Raw genomic sequence first — 23,830 nt, 5'->3', positions numbered from 1 at the left:
TCTTATGTATATGTTAAGTACCTAATGCTTTAATGTCATTTTACTTCCTAGAAGAGGTAAGAGAGCACAATGGTAAATTGAATATTTGTTTATATGTTTATAAACTGTAGAGTTTATTGTTCTTGGCATGCCATAAAATTTATCTTGATTTTCTTTCAGTTTATTGACATTTCCATGATCCTGGCTGAGGCAATTCGAAGAACACACAATGGTGAATCTGTGTCTTACCTGTTCAGTCACGTCCCCTTGTAACTGCAGGAGATTACATTGCATCTTTGCAAAGGTCCCTTCAGCTAACGCTGTTGTTCTTAACAATGCATCTCAACCACAAGAAATTAGTATCTTTGTAGAATTTCAGAGCTTGTATGTTTAATTATTATATTTGTCTTGTAATTACCATTTGTTCTTTGTAAATGGGCAATAAATCTCCATCTTGCAGAAACTTTATGATTCCTTTGAGAGTCTGGAAGTCTTGTGTGTTGCATAAGTTCTCTTTTGTGTGTCTATCCTCACTTTCTGCTAAACTGCTGCTTCAGATCTGTTTTTCTATACAGAGCTACAAACTGTTCATAGAACTTAATGGGATGTATGCATGTAAGATCATTTTCTGTGTTAAGCTAAATGCTGCAGGCTTGGGTATCTTGTATCTATTCATCTGTCAGGCAAGCAGCTGTTGGTTTTTGTTTTGTCATGTTTCACTACCATGAATAGTATTTTGTAAGCCCTAACAGAATGTAAACTTCATGTTAATTTTGAGGAACCGTTGACACATACATAGTATTAACTGTGTTTCATAGACTTCATGTTCTTTTTTCCACAAGATGTATGTGGCTGCTGTTTCCTTTTGTAAAGCTCTCATTACATTAAGTCGTTAGCTTAACATCTATTCTGTGCAGTTACTGTCTTCAGTAGCAAGATTAATGTTTCGGTATTCCTGGGATGATTCATTTCACGTGCTTCAATAATAAGGACCAATCTTTAATCATGAGCAGTTTGGTTTAAATCTCATTTTTTCTGTGTGGTTTTTGACATTCCTTGATTGTGATCGTATGAATCATTTCATAGCAGTTTTCCTGTTAATATTGTAAGGCTTCACTACGCAAAGTCCAAACAGCAAATTTAAACATACTTATATTTATACAAGCTGATGTCTACTCACATTTAGTGATTAAAAAGTATCCAAAAATACTTTTTTTTTTCAAACTGCACAGTCAATAGAGCTTCAGGTTTCTATTACAAAGTACCACAATACTTTACAGTGAAGCCAGTGAACTATGGTAGACTAACTAGTCTTGAATACTTTAACATTAGAGAATTAAAATCATTATGAAAACAGTTTCGCCTGTTGTATGCTGAGAAAGCTAATGGTTAAGTACTGGTAATGCAGTCAGTAATGGATTCTGGGGGAAAAAAACAAATCTAATATTGTAATTTTAGGTCTTTGAATCCTTCTATGAAGCCTTTCCAGCCTTCCTGCTAGAAAGGAAGAGTTTGTGTGTATTAAGATAGTGTTCCTTCACCTAGATCATGGGAAAACTCAGTTTCCTACCTGAAATTGCAGTTGTTAATTACAAAAGCACATGCCATGCTTGAGAGATGTTTCTTTACTGTGGAGCTGCATAAAAAATAGCCTTATTTCATCCTGCCTTGCTTATTCTGGGATATATTTATAATGATGCAATGTTGTATTATAAAATGGATTTTTCCATTCCATTTAGGACAGTCTTCAGACAGGCTATTCTTTTGGTTTCTCTGAGAATTAATCTATTTTGTCTTTATATGGGGGTTTCTTTTTCCTATATGAAAATGAGTAAAACAGAATTTCACCTGTACTGCTTTCAGTGATGAATACAGAAATGGGGTGTTTAAGATACTGTGAAGACAATTCAGTTCAGCCACTAGTTCTCAGAGGAATTCCTCATTACAGTTGAGTTTTCAAAAATATGTTATATCACAATGAAAATGAATTTACATTATTGTTTTATTAGGTAAAGAATTTTTTTAAATGTAAGATCACTTAACCTATTGTGTTGAAAAATATTACTTCACAGTTAAGTTGTTAAAACCAAGTCTGTGGCCACATAATTATACCAAAGTTTAGACCTTATTACTATGCAAAAGGTATACAATACTTTTAATGCACAGTATCAATTGTTTTATAGATCAGATCTTTGTTACAAACAAAAAGCTGAATTGTTTGCCTTTACTGTGCACAAGTATTGTACATAAAACTTGAAAACTACTTGTGCCAAGAGATTGCTTGTGGGTTTATTCTTTTGCTACGCTTTTTTTTTAGAGACCATGCCTTGCACAGGTCGAATAGGGAAGAATGATTCTCCTGCAACCCTTGCTCATAAATCATGTTCTAGCTGTCTTGGCCATAAGGATGAACTGTTAATCACACTAGACTGGTACACATCTTTATAATAAGATCATCCTTCTCCTTCTTTTTATGGTCTGACAGAAGGGACGCAATGTTTAATTTTCATTGGGAGTTTGAGTTAACACTTTATGAGTAGTCGAAGTGTAAGCCTATCCAAGCCATGAGCAGCCCGTTTCTCCAGGAGAATGCTGTGGGAAACAGTGTCAAAGGCTTTACTAAAGTCTAGGCAGACAATGTCCACAGCCTTTCCCTCATCCACTAAGCTGGTAACCTTGTCATGGAAGGATATCAGGTTAGCCAAGCAGGACCTGCCTTTCATAAACCCATGCTGACCGGGCCTGATCACCTGGTTGTCCTGTATGTGCCACGTGATGGCACTCAGGATGATCTGCTCCATGACCTTCCCCGGCACTGAGGTCAGGCTGACAGGCCTGTAGTTCTCCAGATCCTCCTTCCGCCTCTTCTTGTAGATGGGTGTCACATTTGCTAACCTCCAGTCAACTGGGACCTGCCCGGTTAGCCAGGACTGCTGGCAGATGATGGAAAGTGTCTTGGTGAGCACCTCCGCCAGCTCCCTCAGTACCCTTGGGTAGATCCCATCTGGCCCCACAGACTTGTGTGTGTCTAAGTGGTGTAGCAGGTCGCTAACCGTTTCCCCTTGCATTATGGGGGCTTCATTCTGCTCCCTGTCCCTGTCTTCCATCTCAGGGGGCTGGGTACCAGGAGAACAACTGGTCTGACTATTAAAGACTGAGGCAAAGAAGGCATTAAGTGCCTCAGCCTTTTCCTTGTCCTTTGTCACTATGTTTCCCGCTGCATCCACTAAGGGATACAGTTTCTCCTTAGCCCTCCTTTTGTTCTTAATATATTTATAGAAACATTTTTTGTTGTCTTTTACTGCAGTAGCCAAATTAAGTTCTAGTTGGGCTTTGGCCCTTCTAATTTTCCCTGTTCAAAACCTCACAGCATCCTTGTAGTCCTCCTGAGTTGCCTGCCCCTTCTTCCAAAGGTCATAAACTCTCCTTTTTTTCCTGAGTTCCAGCCAAAGCTCTCTGTTCAGCCAGGCCGGTCTTCCCCATCAGCTCGTCTTTTGGCACATGGGGATGGCCTGCTCCTGCACCTGTAAGATTTCCTTCTTGAAGAGTGTCCAGCCTTCCTGGACTCCTTTGCCCTTCACGGCTGCCTCTCAAGGGACTCTGTCAACCAGGCTCCTAAACAGGCCAAAGTCTGCCCTCCAGAAGTCCAAGGTGGCAGTTTTGCTAACCCCTCTCCTTACTTCTCTATGAATCGAAAACTATCATTTTGTGATTGCTGTGCCGAAGATGGCCTCCAGCCATCACATCACCCACCAGTCCTTCTCTGTTCACAAACAACAGGTCCAGTGGGGCACCTCCCCTGGTTGGCTCACTCACCAGCTGTGTCAAAAAGTTATCTTCCACACAGTTGAGGAACGTCCCGGACTGTTTCCTTTCCACTGTATTGTATTTCCAGCAGACACCTGGTAAGTTGAAGTCCTCCGTGAGAACAAGGGCTAGTGATCGTTAGACTTCTGCCAGCTGCTTATAGAATATTTCATCTGTCTCTTCGTCCTTGTTGGGTGGTCTATAACAGACTCCCACCAGGATATCTGCCTTGTTGGCCTTCCCCCTGATTCTTACCCATAAACACTCAACCCTTTCATCACCATCATCAAGCTCTAGACAGTCAAAACACTCCCTAATATACAGGGCTACCCCACCACCTCTCCTGCCTTGCCCATCCCTTCTGAAATGTTCATAGCCATCCATTGCAGCACTCCAGTTGTGCAAGTCATCCCACCATGTTTCCATGATTGCAACTGTATCACAGTTTTTCAGCTGCACAATGGCTTCCAACTCCTCCTCTTTGTTGCCCATGCTGGTGCATTGGTGTAGATGCACTTCAGTTGGGCTATTGATCCTGCCACCTTTTTTGGCAGAGAAGTCCTAAGTCCTATGTGACTATTCTCAGGAGCTTCCGTGGTTTCTAACAGAAATATCTATATTGTTTATTTGTAAAAATAAGGAAATCAATCCATATCAATTGCAGTCCCTGAAATTAGGATCTAAATAACCTCTGTTGAGTAGCAGCCCTCTCCTATAAAAATGTCATGCACAGTTTTTTAAAAGGCAATATCAAACCCTATAATAAATGACAGTACCATGTTCCATGGTCTCTAGAAGCCCATGAATCGACACACTTGCATGCTTAATATGAGTCTTGTTACAGTTGCTTGCTTGCCCTAATCTTAAGCCTTTATGCTGTATGGAGCTGCTTTCCTGCTATGTGATTTGGTCAGGTCCATCAGTGTCTGGGTTCCACGTTGTTCTGTAGGGGCTGCTCCAGTGCTCCCTCAGTGCTCTTGCCTGAGAATGACTTCATAAACCACGGTAGGATTACATACATGCAACTTTTCCAATTGAGGTGGTCCTGCGGGCTAGTCATTTCATCACTAAGAAATAGGACTTGAGGATATCCAATTCACAAGTGCCCAAACTCCTGTGAACCTGCCGGTTGTGTGATTTGCCGGCAGTTCCTGCATTAGCGTGTATCACCACTTCCAGCATTACTGCCTTAGCACTTCTCCTCCTCGTCATCCCTCAGAGGAAGGCAGCAATGCCCTCTCTGGCTACCCTATCTGATTGTCCCCTTAGGAAGGGGGAAACGGGAGAGGTGTAGTTGCATTGCTGACCCTGGAGAGCTTGGATCTTATTTCAGGTATTTCTGGATGCCTACTACCTCCTTGAAGGTAACTCACTTTCAGTTACAGGAAACAGGGCAGGTGCACGGCAGTGGGCAGGCACATGGCAGTGGCAGCATGGCGACCACCCAGCAAAAAGCAGTCTCCCCTGCTTCTCCTGAGCTTCTAGCACCGGATAGAATCAATGCAGCCATACAGACAGAGCTCCTGTTCAAGCACTTGACCACTCAGGTTGCTGGCTGTGGGATGTGTGAAGGGATATTCCTAGAGGTGGAAAGTGATTGTGAGCAAGACTGTGACAAGTGTGACCAGACTGATGAACTGCTCTGCTTGGTCACTGAGCTGCAGGAGGAGGTGATCAGACTGAAGAGTATTCCTGAGTCTGAGAGGGAGATGATTGATCAATGGAGCCATACTCTGCCATTTATGTTGCATAGAAGCCAACTCAGCATGGCCACTACAGAGGCAGGTCCTGGATCTGCTTTGTGCCAGGAGCAAGGCAGTGTCACAAGGGATAATGAGGGGTGGAAGAAGGTTACAACACGGAACAATAAGAGAAACCCCTCCTTACCCTAAGTTACCGTCTGAGATATACCCTTACAGAACAGGTATGAGGCCCTTGGTACAGTAGATGAAGTGCATGATGAGAAAGAGGAGGAACCTGCGCAAGCAGTCTTGCCAAGATCAGATAGACCAACCCCTCATAACAAAACCTGCATTAAGACCAGCACCAAGAAGAAACAACGGCAAGTTATGGTCATTGGCGATTCCCTCCTGTGAGGAATGGAAGCACCTGTTTGCAGACTGGACCCACTTCAGGGAAGTTTGCTGCCTTCCTGGAGCCCAAATTAGGGATGTCACCACAAGACTGAAGAGCCTAGTTCAAGTGGATACAAATGATGACACAACAAAAAGACTGAGGTCAATTAAAAGAGACTTCAGAGCCCTGGGAAGAATGCTAAAAAATTCAGGAGCACAGGTAGTATTCCTCCCAGTAATGGGCGAAGACCTTGGAAGAAAACAGGTGAGCCCAGGATATCAATACCTGGCTCAAGCATTGGTGCCTCTGCCAAAACTTTGTTTTTTCTAAACAATGGAAGAGCCTTCGAGAGACAAGGTATGTTGGGGCCTTACCGGACCACCTGTCCCGATGAGGAAAATGAGTCTTTGGGAGTAAGATGGCAGGGCTGATCAAGAGAGTTTTAAACTAGAATCATTGGGGGAAGGGGATACCAACAGGACTGCAGTAAGTAAGCCAAGGATTGGCATGACATCACCAGAGAGTGGCAGTCCTAGTGGGAACATTTACACTGCTCCTGGGAGCACAGAGGTCTCAGGAGCATATCTGAAAAGCACACCAATACACATAGTATGAGAGGGAAACAGGATGAACTGGAAGTGTTGGTCATCTCTCAGAGCTACGATATGATTGGTATTAGTGAGACTTGGTGGAATGAGTCACATGATTGGAGTGCTGGGATGGAGGGCTACAGGCTGTTCAGGAGGGATAAGCAGGGCAGGCAAGATGGAGGTGTCACACTACATGTAAGGGAGAGGTTTGATTGCACAGCCCTTACAGTTGGTGATGATGTGGTTGAGAGCCTCTGGGTAAGGATTAGGGGGATGGAAAACAAAGGAGATGTTGTAGTGGGTGTCTACTACCAATCACCCAGCCATGCTGTAAGCGCTGATGAGTTATTCTATAGGCAATTAGGAGAAATTTCTGGATTGGTAGCCCTTGTCCTTATGAGAGATTTCTACTTCCCGGACATCAACTAGGAATATTATACTGCTGTGACAAGCAGGTCTTGGAAATTCTTGAAGTTTGTACGAGATGATAGCTCCTTGTCACAAGTACTTAGTGAGCCAACTATGAAAGGTGCCCTCCTAGACTTGCTATTTGTGAATAGAGAGGGACTCATGGGGGATGTGATGGTAGCTGGCTATCTTGGCCACAGTGATCATGGTTGAGTTTAAAATTTTCACTGTAATGAGAAAAAAAGGACAGCAGAGTTGCTACCATGGACTTGAGGAGAGCAAACTTTAAGCTATTCAGGGAGCTATTTAGCAGAGTACCCTGGGAATCTGCTTTTGAGGGCTTAGGAGTCCATGAGTGCTCATCAGTCTTTAAGAACCACCTTTCAGAAGCACAGGAGCAGGCAATTCCACTGTGTTGTAAGTCAAGCAACCAGGGCAGAAGAGCAGCTTGGCTGAACAGGGAACTCCTTGTGGAGCTCAAGAGGAAAAAGAAATTGTATGATCTCTGGAAGCGAGGTCACGCTTTGCAGGAAGAGTACAGAGCTGTGGTTCGTTTATGGAGGGAGAAGACACAAAAGGCAAAAGCTCAATTAGAGTTGAAACTGGCCAGTGTTGCTTCAGATAACAAGAAGGGCTTTATAAAGTATGTTAATAGCAAGAGGATGTCTAAAGAAAACATTGGACTGACACTTGTTGAAGATGGTCATCTGATTAATAGGGATGAAGACAAAGCGGAGGCATTAAATGCATTTTTTTCCTCAGTCTTTAATAATATTCATAGACCTTGGGCTGCACGGTCCCCTGAGTCGGAGGACCACATGTGTGGGAACAGTGACTTTCCATTTGTGGACACTGAAAATCTAAGGGACCAGCTGTATCAGCTGAATGTTAAGTCCATGGGGCCTGATGGGATTCATCCCAGAGATCTGAAAGGGCTAGTGGCTGTTATGGCAGGACCCCTCTTGATCATCTACCAAAGGTACTGGGGAGGTCCCTGCTGACTGGAAGCTAGCCAATGTTATTCTGATCTACAAAAAGGGCGTAGAGGGAAGACTCAGGGAACTACAGACATGTTAGTCTAACCTCAGTTCCTGGAAAAATTATGGTAAGGATTATACTGGGTACTATTGAAAGGCATTTAAAGAATAATGCAGTCATCAGGCACAGTCAACATGGGTTCACAAAACGAAAGTCTTGTTTAACTAATTTGGTAGGTCACCCGCCTAGTGGATGAAGGGCTTCCTCTGCCCTTGTTGTAGGCCAGTCTTCTCTACTGTTGTCTACCATTCATCGTTTTGGTTATTTTTCAGTGCCTGCAAAAACATTTCTGCAACAGCTATCATCAGAAGGGTTCCTTCATTTTTAAAATCCCTTAGGGCTTCCGCAAGTGATTTTGTTATCATTTCCTCAATTTTGCTGTCCATTTCACTTTGTGGTTCTTTTCATACATCTGTCTACACCAGTTTAAAGAGTCAACTTATGTATTTCAAAAATTGAGCAACTTATCTCTGATAATTTCCTGGGTAAATTATGCAATGTTACACGGAACGTCGTAGTAACCATGAACACATGGGGCTGTATCAAAATTATTAGTATAAGCGTTAGCACATTAGAGAAAAGACATTACTGCAAGCCTTTAAGACTTCAAGTAAACAACCCAGCTTTAAGATAAACACAGTAGAATCCTGATTTTGATAAACAGACTAAAGCAACTTGCTGCAAGCTTTCATTTAGAAGAGAAAAAAAAAGAAAACGGAATGTTCACCAGTCCAATTTCAATCTAACTGAAAACCAGACCAGTAGATGAAGGATCGAGGCAATTAAAGACTCCTGCTCTACTTTACATTATAGTGCTTGCTGACAGAGGAGGCAAAATACATGTGTTGTTACCAGTGGGTGCTCCCCTAGCACGTGGTGCAGTAGGAAGTACTTTTCTGCTTTCGGTTACTTTGCGTTTCAGTGGAGGCAAAAGAAGTTTCGCACAACATCTGAGGGAAACCTGAACTTTTCAAATCAGTAAATCAGTGACTCCCTGTGCCTCTAAAAATCAAGTTATAGTTCTGAAGTTCTGGACTGCTGAGCTCCCCTGCATTTACCCCCCAACTTTTGAAGAGAAATATTGCTGTATTTTGCTTCCCACATTTCTTAGGTTAAAAAAAAAGCAACAAAGCGCTGTGTGTTTCTATTAGCGTTCAGCTAAAGTTGCAGTTTCACTCTGCACGGAATTGAAACTCATATGCTCTTGGCTGGGTGACAGCGAGTTCCTAATATGAAAAAAATAAAATCAACCTTAGTCCAAAAGAAAAGGCAAAGCGTCAGTACAGCTATTAAAATTTCTGAAGTTTGTAGGTATAGATTGCAAGGGAGATCTCCAAAGACACTGAGCACCTGTCAAAAATTACAGGGTGGGGTGACTGGACACTGTGCTTTAGAAAACCTGCTTACAACCAAAGTGAGTGGGCATTAAGCATCTCGTGTTTAAGCGGTGTTCCAGTGTCAAATACCAGGGACATGGGCAGGCGCTTGAAGAAATACACTTTCTCAATCCAGCTTGTGCCAAGTCATTCTCTGATTTCACAATTAATTAAGCACATTTGCTTTACAATACGGTGAATAGCTACAAGTGCATGGAAGCTAACTTTCTCTTTTGGTGGCATACAATCTGTGAAATATTTGGAGTGGAATAGCTAGTGTGGGGTGTTTGCAACGAATGCTTTCCTCCTACCAGAAATGCATTGAATGGCCTTGCAGAACGCAGCAGGATTTTAGTGAGACATCTGCAGTAGTTCTAATAACGCCCAATGAAAACCTCAGTGCATCTGGTGTGAAAAGAAAAATCCAGTTACCAGTAAATAGCAGAGGAATCGTATTTTATTACAGTACTATTAGTAATCAGGCACAAAGGTGAGCGATATAGTCCTGAACCTATAGTGAATTCATGAGCCCTTTCCCAGGCCTTGATTAAAATGCTAATGATGCCATACGCTTTCTTGGTTTCGTTTATGTCTGTGTGACTCGGCCACTAAACCCAGGGAATTTTAAAGTATGATTGCAAAGTCTTTCCCTGTTCATTCTTCAGGTTCCAGTCTTTCAAAATGGGTTCCTCAGCTCCACCACAGTCAGAGAAATTATGAACTGCTATTTAAAATGTAAAGAAAAGTATGTAGGGAAAGAAGACATGAAAAAACCACCCCACCTAATAAATATCCTAACCATTGAACTAGTCTGTCGTGCTAAGCATAGAAACTTTGAAGTAAGAAACTCTCAAACAGACACCATGTTCCATTAAATGCTGGATTGTCACCAGCTTAAGTCTACCCATGTCATCTTGAACTTGGTTCCTTCCACACTCTCCCATGCAGTTTTCATCTTTTTTGTATGCTGTTCCCTATGCCCTTACCATTATCCTTTTTGCTTGGTTTATTTTGGTTCCCTTCCGCGAAGTCCCATTCACTTAATAGATATTTCTTCCACAAAGTATTCAGCTTAAGAGATTTGTCCCAGTTCTTGAAGTTAATTGCAGCAGAAATGCACCCATAATAACAACAACAACAACAACAACAACAACAACAACAACAACAACAATAATAATAATAATAATAACAACAATAACAACAGCAACAACAACAACAACAGCAACAACAACAATAACAATAATACTACTAAACTTCCAAATCTAAAATATTGTTAACATCAGTTAACAATTTCTGTCTCTGTTTGTGCAGGTTACACTAAGAAAGGGGAGGGGGGAAAGAAGGAACTTGATCTTCTGCAAATCTTAGTTTTCTGAAGTGACTGTTACCCCTATGTAACACTTTTGTCTCTTAGCTGATTAATCTCATGCTCTCTCACCAAGTATTTTGCAATTGCCCTCCTTTGGGGTTCTCTGTGGCTTGGATATTCATCTTCTTGGAGTAGGTCTTATTATAGTTCTTCATGGTATGACAGTGTAGCTAGGTAAAATAGTTTCAAATGGAAACTGTGTTCAAGTAGCAAAGAAGAGAGCAAATTGCAGCATTTCAGACCTCCCTATTTCAGACCAAAATGAAAAAAAACCCAAACTTTTGTTACAAAAGCACGTGGATGTATGAGTCATGAGACTCATTCTTCTGTTTAAAAGGAAAAAAACAAGAGTATTCGGTTATTTTTATGGGGGGTGGAGGAGTAAATGAGGTACTGCTGTTTTATTTTTAAGTACAAATATTTGAGGAAGTAGGTTGCAGCAGTTGTTTCGCATTTAATTATTTCTCAAGTTGCAGTACAGCTGAAGAGTAGTGATAGAGTAGAGATTACTGCTGTTTTCTTGAGTGAGTTATGTCATGGTATACTCTCCTCTGCACCTGAGCTGAACCAGTGGGGACCTCTTTTATGCTGTTTTCTTCTGCTCTGATTTACAGTCTCCTCCAGCAACAAATTTGCCAGACCTGGAAGCACACAGAAAATGGTAGGTTAAACTTTCATTTTAAATTTGCTCTTACACCTCTTTGACTGGAACCGTTGTGGAAGACTTTCAAGAACGTATTCTCCTTTTCTGCTTTCTAAATATTCCAATTTGTTACTGTGGCTAGAAGCTGCGATACAGAACGACAGGAAACAAAAGCATTCATTTGCACTAATACTAACTGGCTAGCATTTATTTGTACTCCTGTGCTACAGAACAAGTACAGTAATGACTTTTCTAATTGCTTTAACTTTTGAGGTGTTCTTTTTTTCTCTAGCGTTTCCCCCTTTCACCTCTTAAAATACATATGGAACACCTACAGAAAAAATTCCTTCAGAAACACCTAGCTGTATTGTTGCTGAGTATTTGAAGAATACCCTAAATCATTATGGCTTTGGGCACGTGCTAGTTAATATCAGCACATTAGCGCTTTTTGGACTTCTTATAAAGGCCAGCGTAGATCACAGAGAGAAGGACAGTTCACATGAATACTCTAGCTGTGCTTTTAAACTAGCTTCTCATTGCAAAGAGGTTGCACAAGTCAGCGTTGCTTGTTTCTTCTAATTAAAACAATCTTTTTTATTTGTTCTGGTACTATGACAGACCCAAGGTGTTACACATGCAAATAGTTAGACACAGCACCAGAATGTAACAGTTTACAGTTAAAACAGCTAATGCATTAAAAGGGTATTGGGAAACAGAAGGATATACAAAGAAATGAAGCACAAAGATGGTAGGAGCTAGGCTGGCTCTGCAACAATGCTCAAGTTCCTAAAAATAAGACAATCCGTGAAAGCTCAAAATCTGAGCATTGTGAATGTCTCAAAAGGCATTTTTTGACTTCTTAAGAACCCTACAAACGTATTTCTGAAGGCTTTTAAGACCCAGATTCATTGTCCCTGATTTCAGGCACCTAAAGCTGCAGTGTTAGTCTCTGTGCGGTGCACAGTCAGGCAGAGCTCCCTCCATGTTCAGAGCTGAGCAGCGCCTGCAGAGGGGCCTCTCTCTCTCTTCTCTCCCGCTCTCTCTTTAATGTCAGTGCAGCCCAGGTTGATGGCAATGAATTGAGGAACTTGGGTAAGTGCCTAAAATTCAGTGCCTGAGTGCAGTGGCCGAGGATGAGTTCATGCAGAAAATTAGTGGCGATCTAGACTGCAATCTCACCTTGCCCGCATCCTGCTCTTGGGCTTGGACAGAGGGGTTTAATTTGGTTTAGCAAACCTTTAAAGGATGATTTTAATTAACTTTTCCTCAAGAGCGGCAAATTTGTGGTTTCACCCCCAGTTAGCAGCAGAGGTTTTCCGTCCTTCTTTTAAAGGAAGACAGGCTGCTAGAGTTTGATCCATGTTGGTTGTCAGTATTTCCCTTGGTGGCTGCAGGTACCGTGTCCGTGGCTGGCAAGGGTCGGCACTTAACGGTCTGCTGTGGCGTGCATCGACAGATAAAGGTCAATGGCATCCATGTGATGGAGTGACATGTCCTGCAGTGCAGAGAGTCTCTGCGGTTTCCCCGCCACCTCTCTGCCATGCTCCATGGGCACCTGCCTTGGCTAATGACCCTGACCCCTGGGGTACGTTGTTCTGGTAAAGCAAGAGATGGAGGTAGGCAGGAGCCGTGGCATCATGGGCCATTCAGTTAGGAGAGGCACTCTTTTTGTTTTTTTATTCGTCTAAGGAAGTCTTTGAATCATAGAATCATGGAATCATAGAATATCCTGAGTTGGGAAGGACCCACAAGGATTATCAAGTCCAGCTCCTGTCCCTGCATAGGACAACCCCAAAAATCATACCATATGTCTAAGGGCATTGTCCAATTGCTTCATGAATGTTGTCAGGCTTGGCGCCGTGACTACCTCTCGGGGGAGCCTGTTCCAATGCTCCACTACCCTTCGGGTGAAGAACCTTTTCCTAATGTCCAACCTGAAACGCCCCTGGCATATCTTCCTGCCGTTCCCTCGAGTCCTATCATTGGTCATTAGGGAGAAGAGATCAGTACCCGCCCCTCCTCCTTCCCTCATGAGGAAGCTGTAGACCACGATGAGGTCAGACTCCCCTCAGTCTCCTCTTCTCCAGGCTGAACAAACCAAGTGATTTCAGCCGCTCCTCATACGGCTTCCCCTCTAAACCCTTTACCATCTTCGTGGCTCTCCTCTGGATGCTCTCTGGCAGCTTTGTATCCTTTTTGTACTGTGGTGCCCAAAACTGCACACAGTACTCAAGATGAGGCTGCACCAGTGCAGAGTAGAGCAGGACAATCACCTCCCTCGACCGGCTAGCAATACAGTGCTTGATGCATCCCAGGACACGGCTGGCCCTCTTGGCTGCCAGGGCACACTGTTGGCTCATGTTCAACTTGCCGTCGACCAGAACCCTCAGATCCCTCTCTGCGGGGCTGCTCTCCAGCCTCTCATTCCCCAGTCTGTATGTACATCCAGGGTTGTCATGTCCCAGGTGCAAAATCCGGCACTTGCCCTTGTTAAACTTCATACGGTTGGTGATTGCCCAGCTCTCTAATTTGTCCAGATCTCTCTGCAGGGCCTCTCTGCCCTTGAGAGTGTCAACAGCTCCTCCCAGTTCTGTGCCATCGGCAAACTTTGATAACAAACCATCCAGTCCTGCATCCAAGTCGTTTATGAAGATACTGAAGAGCACTGTCCCCAAGATGGATCCCTGCGGAACTCCGCTAGTGACTGGTCACCAGCCCGATGTAACCCCAATTACTATAAACCTTTGAGCCCAACCCATCAGCCAATTGCACACCCATTGCATTATGTGTTTATCCAGCTGTATGCTGGACTTTTTGTCCAGGAGGATACTGTGAGAGACAGTACATGCAGAATATAGTGTGTCCCTTGGAAAAGAAGGAATGCAAAATATTTACAAGAACATATCCAGATTTTTCTTTGGCAATGTCCCTTTTCATTCAAAGAAAGACTTTCAGTTTTCCGTGTAATTGGTATCATCACTGGTAGAGTCCTTCCTTCTCCCTCCCACGTCCCTGCCCATATTAGGGGAGGAAAAAGAGTTCTGAAAAAAAAGCTAGGATGGTGGGAGCAAATGAATGCATTTTATCTTCTCCAAATTGGCTCCCCACTTACTCTGATTATTTGCATTCATCATTTTCATCCAAGTGCTTTTCTACATCAGGAAATCAGAAAAGTTAATCATCCTCTAAAGTTGATTGGTTAGACCGTATGGAAGACACTGGTGAACTGTCTTACCCAGGGGCCTCCGTCTGGGTGAGTTGCCAATGTGAATTGCTATAAACCAAATGAAGGTTATTTTGATTCTTAAGAAATTACTTCCCAAGAGATGAAAATGATGAAATGTGAATTCACAGGCATGGTCTGGTTAGTCCACGTTACCTGAGCAATCTTCCCACAGTGCACACAAATCTATAAAGGATACAAGACCACAAAGACGCAACACACAGAGAGCGTGTTTTGGAAGGTTCTTTAAATGCCTATAGGATTTTGGCTCTGAGTCTTTACTGATTATTAGTCTTTTAGGGGACACGCTGAATCTTAAGTCTGTCTTTGATTTTCATTTTTACACTTCACATTGATACAGTGCCCTCTTGGCCCTCTGTCCTTACTGGACAGTGAAAATGCAAGCTGGTATTAAACCACATGGAAGTATAGCCATTGACTGGCTTAGGTCAACCATGCATCCATTCTAACGCTTACTAGAGGAAGAATCCTTAGGATAATGTGAAATTCATACCAGGCACTTGCCTGTTAGTCAGGGCGGTTTTGAAAATTTACCAACATATGCCTTCCCCAAACTTATAATCCTAACTGTCCATCCACTTCTAGCCAGTGCGAGAGACAGGACTCCAGGTTAGCAGTATCTTTGGTCTGACCCAGTACGTGGTTGATATGATGGCCTATGAGATGTTCTCATTGCATTAAATTAATACCTCCCTATTTCCTTATTCTTAGGTACCTTGTGCGAAGATGCCAAATGTGTTGCCGTTTGTCTTGCTCTTCCCATTTCCGATGCTGCTGTCAGGAGCTTGGTTTCCCAAAAGTTTACCCTGTGATGTTACAGCCTCTGAAGGTACCGTGACAGTGGACTGCACCGATCGGCGTCTCCTGGAAGTCCCCAGAGGGATCCCTCCAAACGCTACCAACCTTACCCTGAGTATTAACCATATCCCCCATATCAATCCAACATCCTTTGCTCATCTAGAAAACCTCGTAGAGATTGACTTCAGATGCAACTGTGTGCCCGTCAGAATGGGACCCAAAGATCACGTGTGCACCAAGAGACCGAAGATCGAGAACGGCAGTTTTGCTGCCCTGACAAGATTGAAGTCGTTGTATTTGGATGCAAACCAGCTGTTGGAAATACCCCGGGGTCTTCCTGCTGCTTTGAGTCTGCTGAGCCTGGAAGCGAACAGTATCTTTTCTATCCACAAAGCCAATCTGTCCGAGCTAGGAAACATAGAAGTATTGTATCTGGGGCAGAACTGTTACTACCGTAATCCATGCAATGTGTCATTTGAAATTGAAAAAACAGCCTTTCTGGAGCTGAAAAAATTAACAGTACTCTCCCTGAAGTCTAACAACTTAACTCATATTCCACCCAATTTGTCATCTACTTTAAAGGAATTGTATATTTACAATAACATGATTCAAGTGATTCAAGAACATGATTTAAGTACCCTTCACAACCTAGAAATTCTTGATCTAAGCGGTAATTGCCCACGTTGCTATAATGCCCCGTATCCTTGTATTCCCTGCCCCAGGAGCGCAATTGAGATACATGCAAAGGCTTTTTATTCCTTGGAAAATTTAAGAATTTTGCGACTTCACAGTAACTCTCTTCAGAGCATACCCAGCAGCTGGTTTAAAAACATCAGGAATCTCAAAGAGCTTGACCTCTCCCAAAATTTCCTCATGAAGGAGATTGGAGATGCTCAGTTTCTGAAGTTTATCCCTAGCCTTGTAGAGCTTGATCTGTCCTTTAATTTTGAGCTGCAGATGTATTCTCCGTCCCTGAATCTGTCTAAGACATTTTCCTCCCTCTCTAACCTGGAAACCTTGAGGCTCAGGGGTTATGTCTTTAAAGAACTGCGAAAAGGAAATCTAGATCCCTTGCTCAGTCTTAGAAACCTAACAGTGTTGGATCTCGGCACTAACTTTATTAAAATTGCTGACCTGAGAGTGTTCAAAGAATTCCCAGCTCTTAAATTCATAGACCTCTCAGTGAATAAAATTTCTCCTTCTTCAGGTGAAAGCAACTTTTATGGGTTTTGCTCCAATCCTAGGATTTCAGCAGAGCAATACAACAGGCGAGTATTACGAGAGATGCATTATTTCAGGTATGACGAGTATGGGCGAAGTTGCAGGTCCAAAGACAAAGAGTCTGCTTCCTACCAATCTTCAGTTAAGGAGGAGTGCCTGAAATACGGAGAAACTCTGGATTTAAGCAGAAACAACATATTTTTTATTAACCCCTCAGACTTCCAGGGACTTAGTTTCCTCAGATGCCTCAACTTGTCAGATAACGCAATAAGTCAAACTTTAAATGGCAGTGAATTCCACCATTTGTCTGGATTGAAGTATCTGGATTTTTCTAACAACAGGATTGACTTGCTATACTCAACTGCTTTCAAAGAGCTAAATCATTTAGAAATTCTAGACCTGAGCAATAACAAACATTATTTTCTGGCAGAAGGTGTTTCTCATGTGCTTAATTTTACGAAAAACTTGCCCTATCTGAAGAAGCTGATGATGAACGAGAATGAGATTTCTACCTCTATTAACACAGGAATAGAAAGCCAATCTCTTCAGATTTTGGAATTCAGAGGAAATCGTTTAGATGTTTTATGGATGGATGGGAATGCGAGATACTTGTCATTCTTCAAGAATCTGACCAGCCTGGAACAACTGGATATTTCCTTCAACTCGCTCAGTTTTTTGCCTCACGGTGTTTTTGAAGCTATGCCTCCAGAACTCAAGATCCTCAACTTAACCAATAACCAGCTGAAGAGTTTCAACTGGGGAAACCTCCAGCATCTGAAGAAACTAGTAACTCTGGACCTCAGCAATAACCTTCTGGCTACTGTTCCCCGAGAACTGTCCAATTGCTCTTCAACGCTCCAAGAACTGATGCTCCGAAACAATCACATTCAGCGGTTAAGCAAACATTTTCTGAGAGGCTCTTTTAAATTGAAATACTTGGACCTCAGCTCAAACAAGATCCAAATAATTAAGAAATCTAGCTTCCCTGAAAATGTCATTAACAACCTGAGGATGCTGCTTTTGCACGGCAATCCTTTCAAGTGCAATTGTGATGCCGTGTGGTTTGTTTGGTGGATCAATCAGACTCAAGTGACTATTCCTCTCCTGGCCACAGACGTGACCTGTGCTGGCCCAGGGGCACATAAAGGAAGGAGCGTGGTTTTCCTGGATCTGTATACCTGTGAGCTGGACACCTCGTATTTGATCCTGTACGCTCTGTCAGCTTCAACTGTCCTAGGCTTTATGGTGTTCACCGTGACGAGCCATCTCTATTTCTGGGATGTGTGGTATAGTTATCATTACTGCGCTGCCAAGTTGAAGGGCTATCGGCGCTTATCTTTCCCAGATGCTTGCTACGATGCTTTTGTTGCCTATGACAATAAAGATCCGGCTGTGAATGAGTGGGTGCTGACAGAACTGGTTGAAAGGCTGGAAGATCAAAAAGCCAGACAGTTCAATTTATGCCTGGAGGAGAGGGACTGGCTCCCAGGACAGCCAGTCTTTGACAACCTTTCGCAGAGCATTCAGCTGAGCAAAAAGACCATATTTGTGCTGACCAACAAGTATATTACAAGCGGCAGGTTCAAGACAACATTTTACATGGCCCACCAGCGGCTTCTAGATGAAAAAATGGATGTCATTATCTTGATATTTCTTGAGAAGGTTCTGCAGAAGTCCCGCTATGTCCGGCTGAGGAAGAGGCTGTGCAGAAGTTCTGTCCTGGAATGGCCAACCAACCCTCGATCTCATCCCTACTTCTGGCAGTGCCTGAAAAATGCAATAGCTACGAGCAATACCCTGGCTTACAACAAGCTTCTCCAAGAAACTGTTTAGCTCTACCCTTCCCGGTAAATACTGTTATGATGCATGGTGAGCAAAAGATCCTAAGCTTCGTTTGGAGAAACTGTCGAAGCGTGGAGGATAAATGTAATTGTGGTATTGTACCCCAAAACAAAATGCACAATTAGTCCCAAAGCTGATGGTTCACTTGTTTTGCTATGACAAGATTGAACAGAAACTGCTGCCAGCACAGAGGTTTAGCTGACACGCACCTTGCTTGGCACTGATTGCTGCCCAGCAAGAGAAGATGCACTACCCACTGGAAGTCCCTGGTTTAGAACAGAATCACCACTTCCAGCTTTCAGTTCACTGGAGGCCTCCGGCATCTCCCGTGGTTGGGTCAAGTGTGGGTGAGACACTTGCTCAGCTTACTCTAGCACACAGACTGCCGGGAGGAGTTTGGCCGTGCCTAAAGTTGCTGCTGTTCAGATCACTGTAGGAGTAAATGTGATTTTAATGGAAAATGATAGTTTCTGTATTTGGTGTATTTATGAAAAGCCAGAAAAGCATTTGCCGACACGTTTGTCTCAGAAAGTGCCCTAAGCAAAGCTCATGCTTCGACTTTAGGAGTCGGGAAAATGCAGGAATGATTACCTTCTCATCTGGGGCTAACAGCTGCTGAGCCTACCGCTTTTGTCTGAGTGGGCAACAGCCCTTATCGCTGGGGAAAGGAAGTTCTGGTGGGACTGCTGTCAGGGGCTTGGATATGGCACGGGAGCTCTCCCACTGTTGGATGGTCGAAGAGCTCACAGATCTGAAGAGACTTTGAAGAACGTGTATGGGCTAAAACGGGAAGGTATGTGAGAAACAAATTCAGAAGGCCTTGCAGGCTGTGGGTCAGAAGGAGGGACAAGATGAAGGGAGTCCCTGCGCACGGAGCTCCTGCGTGGGAGCGAGGAGGGGGAGCAGGGCAGCAGATAGGCTGAGGGAGAGGCATAAGGCAGATGGAGAAAATCGAGCAAAACAAAGAAAGGAACGTAAACAGAAAAAAGAGAACGTGACAGTATTTCAGCTGAAGCCTTTTGTAATGGCAGCCTAAACATCTCTGCGTGGCATGGGTGGGCTCTCTGCTTGCTGTGATGATCTCTGTTTTGGGAGGAGCAGCGCGCTCTCACCTTGCCGGGCGCTCCTGCCTGCAGAACAGTCTGGGCAGCTTCTTCTCTCTCTCTCAAAGCCCTTTTTCTTCTCTGGCAACGAGTCTTGGTGGCAGCTCTGCCTGACGGGAAACCGACACTCTTAACTGCTTCGAACCTTCTGCAGCGATCGTGCCCTGGTAGAATTCTCAATGTTGAGGGGTACAGGATGGGTAAAAAGTAGAGTCAGCATCCTAAACCTCAGAAAGCCAACCTTTTGGCTGTTTAGGGTGCTAGCGCATGGGATTCCTTGGGAAACTGCCCTCAGAGATAAAGGAGTGAATGAGAGCTGGAAGATATTTAAAGACATTTTTCTTAGGGTGCAAGAGCTCTCAATCCCGATGTGCAAGAAGTTGGGAAGGGGGAGCAGGAGGCCAGCTTGGCTAAGCCATGACCCCTTAGCCAAACTAAAACTCTCAAACAAAATGCATAGGCAGTGGAGGCAGGGATTCACATCCTGGGGAGATTATAGGGATATAGCCCAGGAGTGCAGGGAGGAGATCAGGAAAGCCAAGGCACAGCCAGGGCTGGACTTGACGAGGGATGTAAAAAATAACAAGGGTTTCTTCAGGTACATAAGACAACAAAGATGAAAGAAACTGTACCCTCCCTGATGAGTGAAACAGGAGACCTGGCTACAACCAATATGGAGAAGGCCAAGGTACTTTTTTGCCTCGGTCTTCACCATCAAGTGCTCTAGCCACACCACCCAATTCACGGAATCCAAAGGCAGGGACTGGGAGAATGAAGTACCGCCCACCGTAGGAGAAGATCAGGTTTGAGACCATCTAAGGAACCTGAATGTGCACAAGTCCATGGGACCTTGAGCTGTATCCAAGGGTCCTGAGGGAACTGGCAGATGAAGTTGCTAAGCCACTATCCATCATACTTGAAAAGGCATGGCAGACTGGTGAACTTCCCAGTGACTGGAAAAGGGCAAACATAACCCCCATTAAAAAGGAAAACCTGCGAAACTACAGGCTGGTCAGTCTCACCTCTGTGCCTGGCAAGACCATGGATCAGATCCTCCTGGAAACTATGCTAAGGCACATGGAAAGGAGAGAGGTGACTGGTGACAGCCAACATGGCTTCACTAAGGGCAAATACTGCCTGACAAATTTGGTGGCCTTCTGTAACGGGGTTACAGCATTGGTGAAGAGAAAAGAAGAGGAATATTTGAAAATTTATCGAGTTTTTACAGTTCTTGTGGAACTGCCAGAAAAAATGCGCTGTTTACATTACTATAATTATCGTGACACAAGAAGAAGAATGAATGAAAACTGGCAAGAAACATCCTGACTTATAGCATAGGTTAATATAATATAAAAATCCTCTTTTTTCTCTTTGATCTCCCTATTTTTAAGAACTGACGTATGAGGAACATGCAGGTGTCTCCCTGTGAGAATATTTTATGTCAGAAGGGACTTCTGGAGGTCTAATTTCAACATAGCATTAGCTTAGACCCTTGTTCATCAATAAAGTTGGGGTGCTATATGGCAAACATGATATCCTGTAAAGAAACTTCATAATAGCATCTTTAAAAAAAACTCTGTGAATATCAGGAGCCCTTGGTCTGTAGTACATCACATTTTGGTTCAATAGGCCCTCCAAAACAGTGAATATATTTTTTGTCTTCCGAATAACCCCTGCTTTTTCATTTTCTCAGTCTTGTTCTGAAAGTATCTGCCTGTAGAAATAAGCTCTGGGACAGGCTGTTCATCTGAAAAAATCAGCCAAATTTCTCCATTTACTCTGAACAAGATACTCAGGTCATTCAGATTATAATTTTTCTCAGTTACCCCTGGAGGAGCTCAACTTCATTGAGTATATATGGAAGTTAGCTTCCTAATTTGGGAAGATAAATTGTGTGTCTAAATGCAAAAGACACACACATTAATCCACCACTATCTCCAGGAGTATAAGTGGGAAAAATAAAGCACAGAGAAGTCAAATAATTTCTACTATGTCCATCTGCTGCTGCTGAAACTGAAAAGGGAATCTGGATATCTGGAATCTGGGTATCTGGGAATCTGGATATCTGGATATATATATATGAAAGCAACCTGCATGAATTCCTTGCTTAGTGAGCACTTAGAGGTTATTTATACATGGGATTATTTCATTAGAAAAATAGCCAAAATTGAGAATCAAATGTGTACCTGGTGAGAAATCCTTAATTTTGGTGTGCAAAGTATGAGACAGTAGGAAGCCCTACTAAGTTCTGTAAAACTGAGGTGGGTGTGTTTGCTTTGGTGAGAGTATCTTTTTTCCAGATATACAGTCCTCAGCCAAAGAAGTGGTATCAGAATAGCCACTGATGTAAATCCATGACCTTACCTCTCTGCACTTTGTTTTCCTTCCTTTATTGTTAGCGAGACATACTGCTAATGGCAAAATTCTGAGCAAAAGCAGACCACACCCACAAAATCAAAAACATCTTTGCTGGTGCAAATTCAGAAACATTTCAAGAAATAAAGTCTCAGTCTTTTTCTAGCAATGGCATTCTTGAAGGACTGACAACAGATTTATATAATTATGGAAAAGCTGGCAAGTTTGCAAAACAGAAGGTTTCTGCATGTGGTTTCTAAATCTTTTTCTGAATATTTTCTTTCATTTTACAAGCTAAGTTCCAGTGTCATTGTCTTAGCTGTTGGGTTTATCTATGTCATATTCCACATGGTAATATCTGCAACTCGGGCATCACATATTTTATCAATATTTTATTAAGGTTCCACAAGAGTGAGAGGTTCTGGAAGTATGTGTTGCTTAAAAATACACATGCCCAGTCTTGTATTTTCCTACAGATGTAGTACTTTTCAATTAAAGAGAGAAACTGTCAATGAGACCTTTTTTTGTGAATATGTCTTCTTTTCCTGCCCTAATTTTTTATGTTTTTGCTTTGCTAACTCAAGAACTCAATTGAAATCTGATTTTTAACCGACGTCCCTCAGTGGCAAATTGCTCTCAGTGTACAACAGCAAAGGAAAAATTCCTGAAACATAAAATAAGAGAGTTTTTACCTTATATTCTTGTTTTCTTGTTTGCAGATGATTCTTCCCCATCATTTACCCAGAATATTTGGGATTCACAAGTCTATATGGAAGAATTATATTCATACAAGATTATGCTCTTGAACATTGCAGCTGAATGCTGCATTCTGTTAATAATAAAATCTCTTAACCTAATTACCTAATTACCTTGGACTATGACTTATTTTTAGTTCTAGTATTAACCTAGGAGAAACTCAATCACTAAGCTGTGCTCTTGTTTATCTATCCTGAACTCCCATTCGTGATGCAAAAGCAAGAACTTCCAAAAAAAGAATTGGATTGACCCTTGCTCCTTTGGAAAAACAAATCTTAAAGCCCTTCCATAATTCCCTGTGGTTTCTCACCTCACACGTTCCTCTCAGATGTTCCACAGCATCACTGTGACAGACGCTATTATGTCCTAAAACCCACCTTATGCAGCAGTGGCATCAGCTCATCAAAATCCCAGAGTGGCACAATTCGTCTTCGAAAGCCAACCAGCAATTTGGGCTGCTGCAAGAAGAGGAAAGAGAAGTGATGTATAGCCTATACTTAACTCCAGGAAACTTAGACACCAGTGTGCTGAAAGAGGAAGTAGCAGCTCGTGGCTTTAGCTTCCAGCCTTATATCACTGGAACCACATTTTCTGTTATTTCACCCTGGATGTCTCCTGTAATTCTACACAAGGCCCATTCTAGCATCTGGTATGAGAAAAGACGAAGCCCCTCATGTGGATGACCATCTTGGTTTTTGGTTTTGATGTGCACCTCAGTTGGGTCTCAAAAGGGAGAGGGAAGGGGGAGGGTGCTGCCAGCAGGTTGTAGGTGGGCATGTCAACTCAGCTCAGTGGTGGCTGGGAGAGGAACACACTGCACTTTGAAGGGTAACTCTAATTTTTGTAAACATTGTGAAACATGGCCCAGAGTAAGTGATGCACATAAAGAATAACTTATGATATGACTTTATTTGCGTAATACTTATGCTCCACCCTACTCATCCTATTTTCTCTCTTGTTCCAATTAAGAAAAGGAATAACGTTACAAGCATGAGCAATGCTTCCTAAACACATTCTTAAGGACCAGGAACAATGTCTGTAAGAGACTTCTCAGTCACAGCTGCCACATGCATTTAGGGAGTAAATCAAAGACAACAGTTTCCCTCTTAGTACTGCTCCTTCCCAGACTCTACTTCAGCTTCCCACAGCTGGCTGTGAATGAATCCCTGCTTTGAAGTGAGATCCAGCCATAGAAAGTGCCAGGCAGAAAAACTAATCTTCTGGA

The 23,830-nt window shown here is 42.9% G+C and overlaps 2 protein-coding genes across 9 annotated transcripts in view; both read left to right on the top strand.

Annotated features, from left to right (window-relative positions):
* PRPS2 (phosphoribosyl pyrophosphate synthetase 2) overlaps nucleotides 1-15,331 on the top strand; it is a 42,347-nt gene extending 27,016 nt beyond the window's left edge. For 4 of the 5 annotated variants that reach the window (XM_087757810.1, XM_087757811.1, XM_087757809.1 and 1 more), the window contains one exon: nucleotides 160-988. In XM_087757810.1, coding sequence (XP_087613936.1) covers nucleotides 160-252 — 93 coding nt within the window. In that variant the 3' untranslated portion in view covers nucleotides 253-988. Of the gene's footprint in view, nucleotides 1-159; nucleotides 989-11,257; nucleotides 11,305-15,241 lie in introns of those variants that run through there. The other variant, XR_015704781.1, reaches the window with a different exon arrangement.
* Nucleotides 199-22,664, top strand: TLR7 (toll like receptor 7). 4 transcript variants are annotated; one of them, XM_087757807.1, is made up of 3 exons: nucleotides 199-283; nucleotides 11,258-11,304; nucleotides 15,242-22,560. In XM_087757807.1, the coding sequence occupies exons 2-3, from the start codon at nucleotides 11,302-11,304 to the stop codon at nucleotides 18,380-18,382; spliced, it is 3,144 nt and encodes a 1,047-aa protein (XP_087613933.1). In that variant the 5' UTR covers nucleotides 199-283; nucleotides 11,258-11,301; the 3' UTR covers nucleotides 18,383-22,560. The 4 variants fall into 4 exon arrangements, 3 of the variants coding, with proteins under 3 accessions (XP_087613933.1, XP_087613934.1, XP_009474558.1); XR_015704780.1 differs by lacking the exon at nucleotides 199-283 and adding an exon at nucleotides 22,569-22,664 and having other exon boundaries at nucleotides 11,035-11,304; nucleotides 15,242-19,184; XM_087757808.1 differs by lacking the exon at nucleotides 199-283 and adding an exon at nucleotides 22,569-22,610 and having other exon boundaries at nucleotides 11,035-11,304; nucleotides 15,242-18,396.
* Nucleotides 22,665-23,830: the final 1,166 nt, after the last annotated feature.

The sequence above is a fragment of the Nipponia nippon genome, unplaced genomic scaffold, assembly GCF_047370975.1.
Source record: "Nipponia nippon isolate SJK-2023a ecotype South Korea unplaced genomic scaffold, ASM4737097v1 scaffold_2, whole genome shotgun sequence".
NCBI lineage: Eukaryota > Metazoa > Chordata > Aves > Pelecaniformes > Threskiornithidae > Nipponia > Nipponia nippon.
Note: the sequence above shows the minus strand (reverse complement) of the source record. Positions and strands in the feature narration are given on the sequence as shown.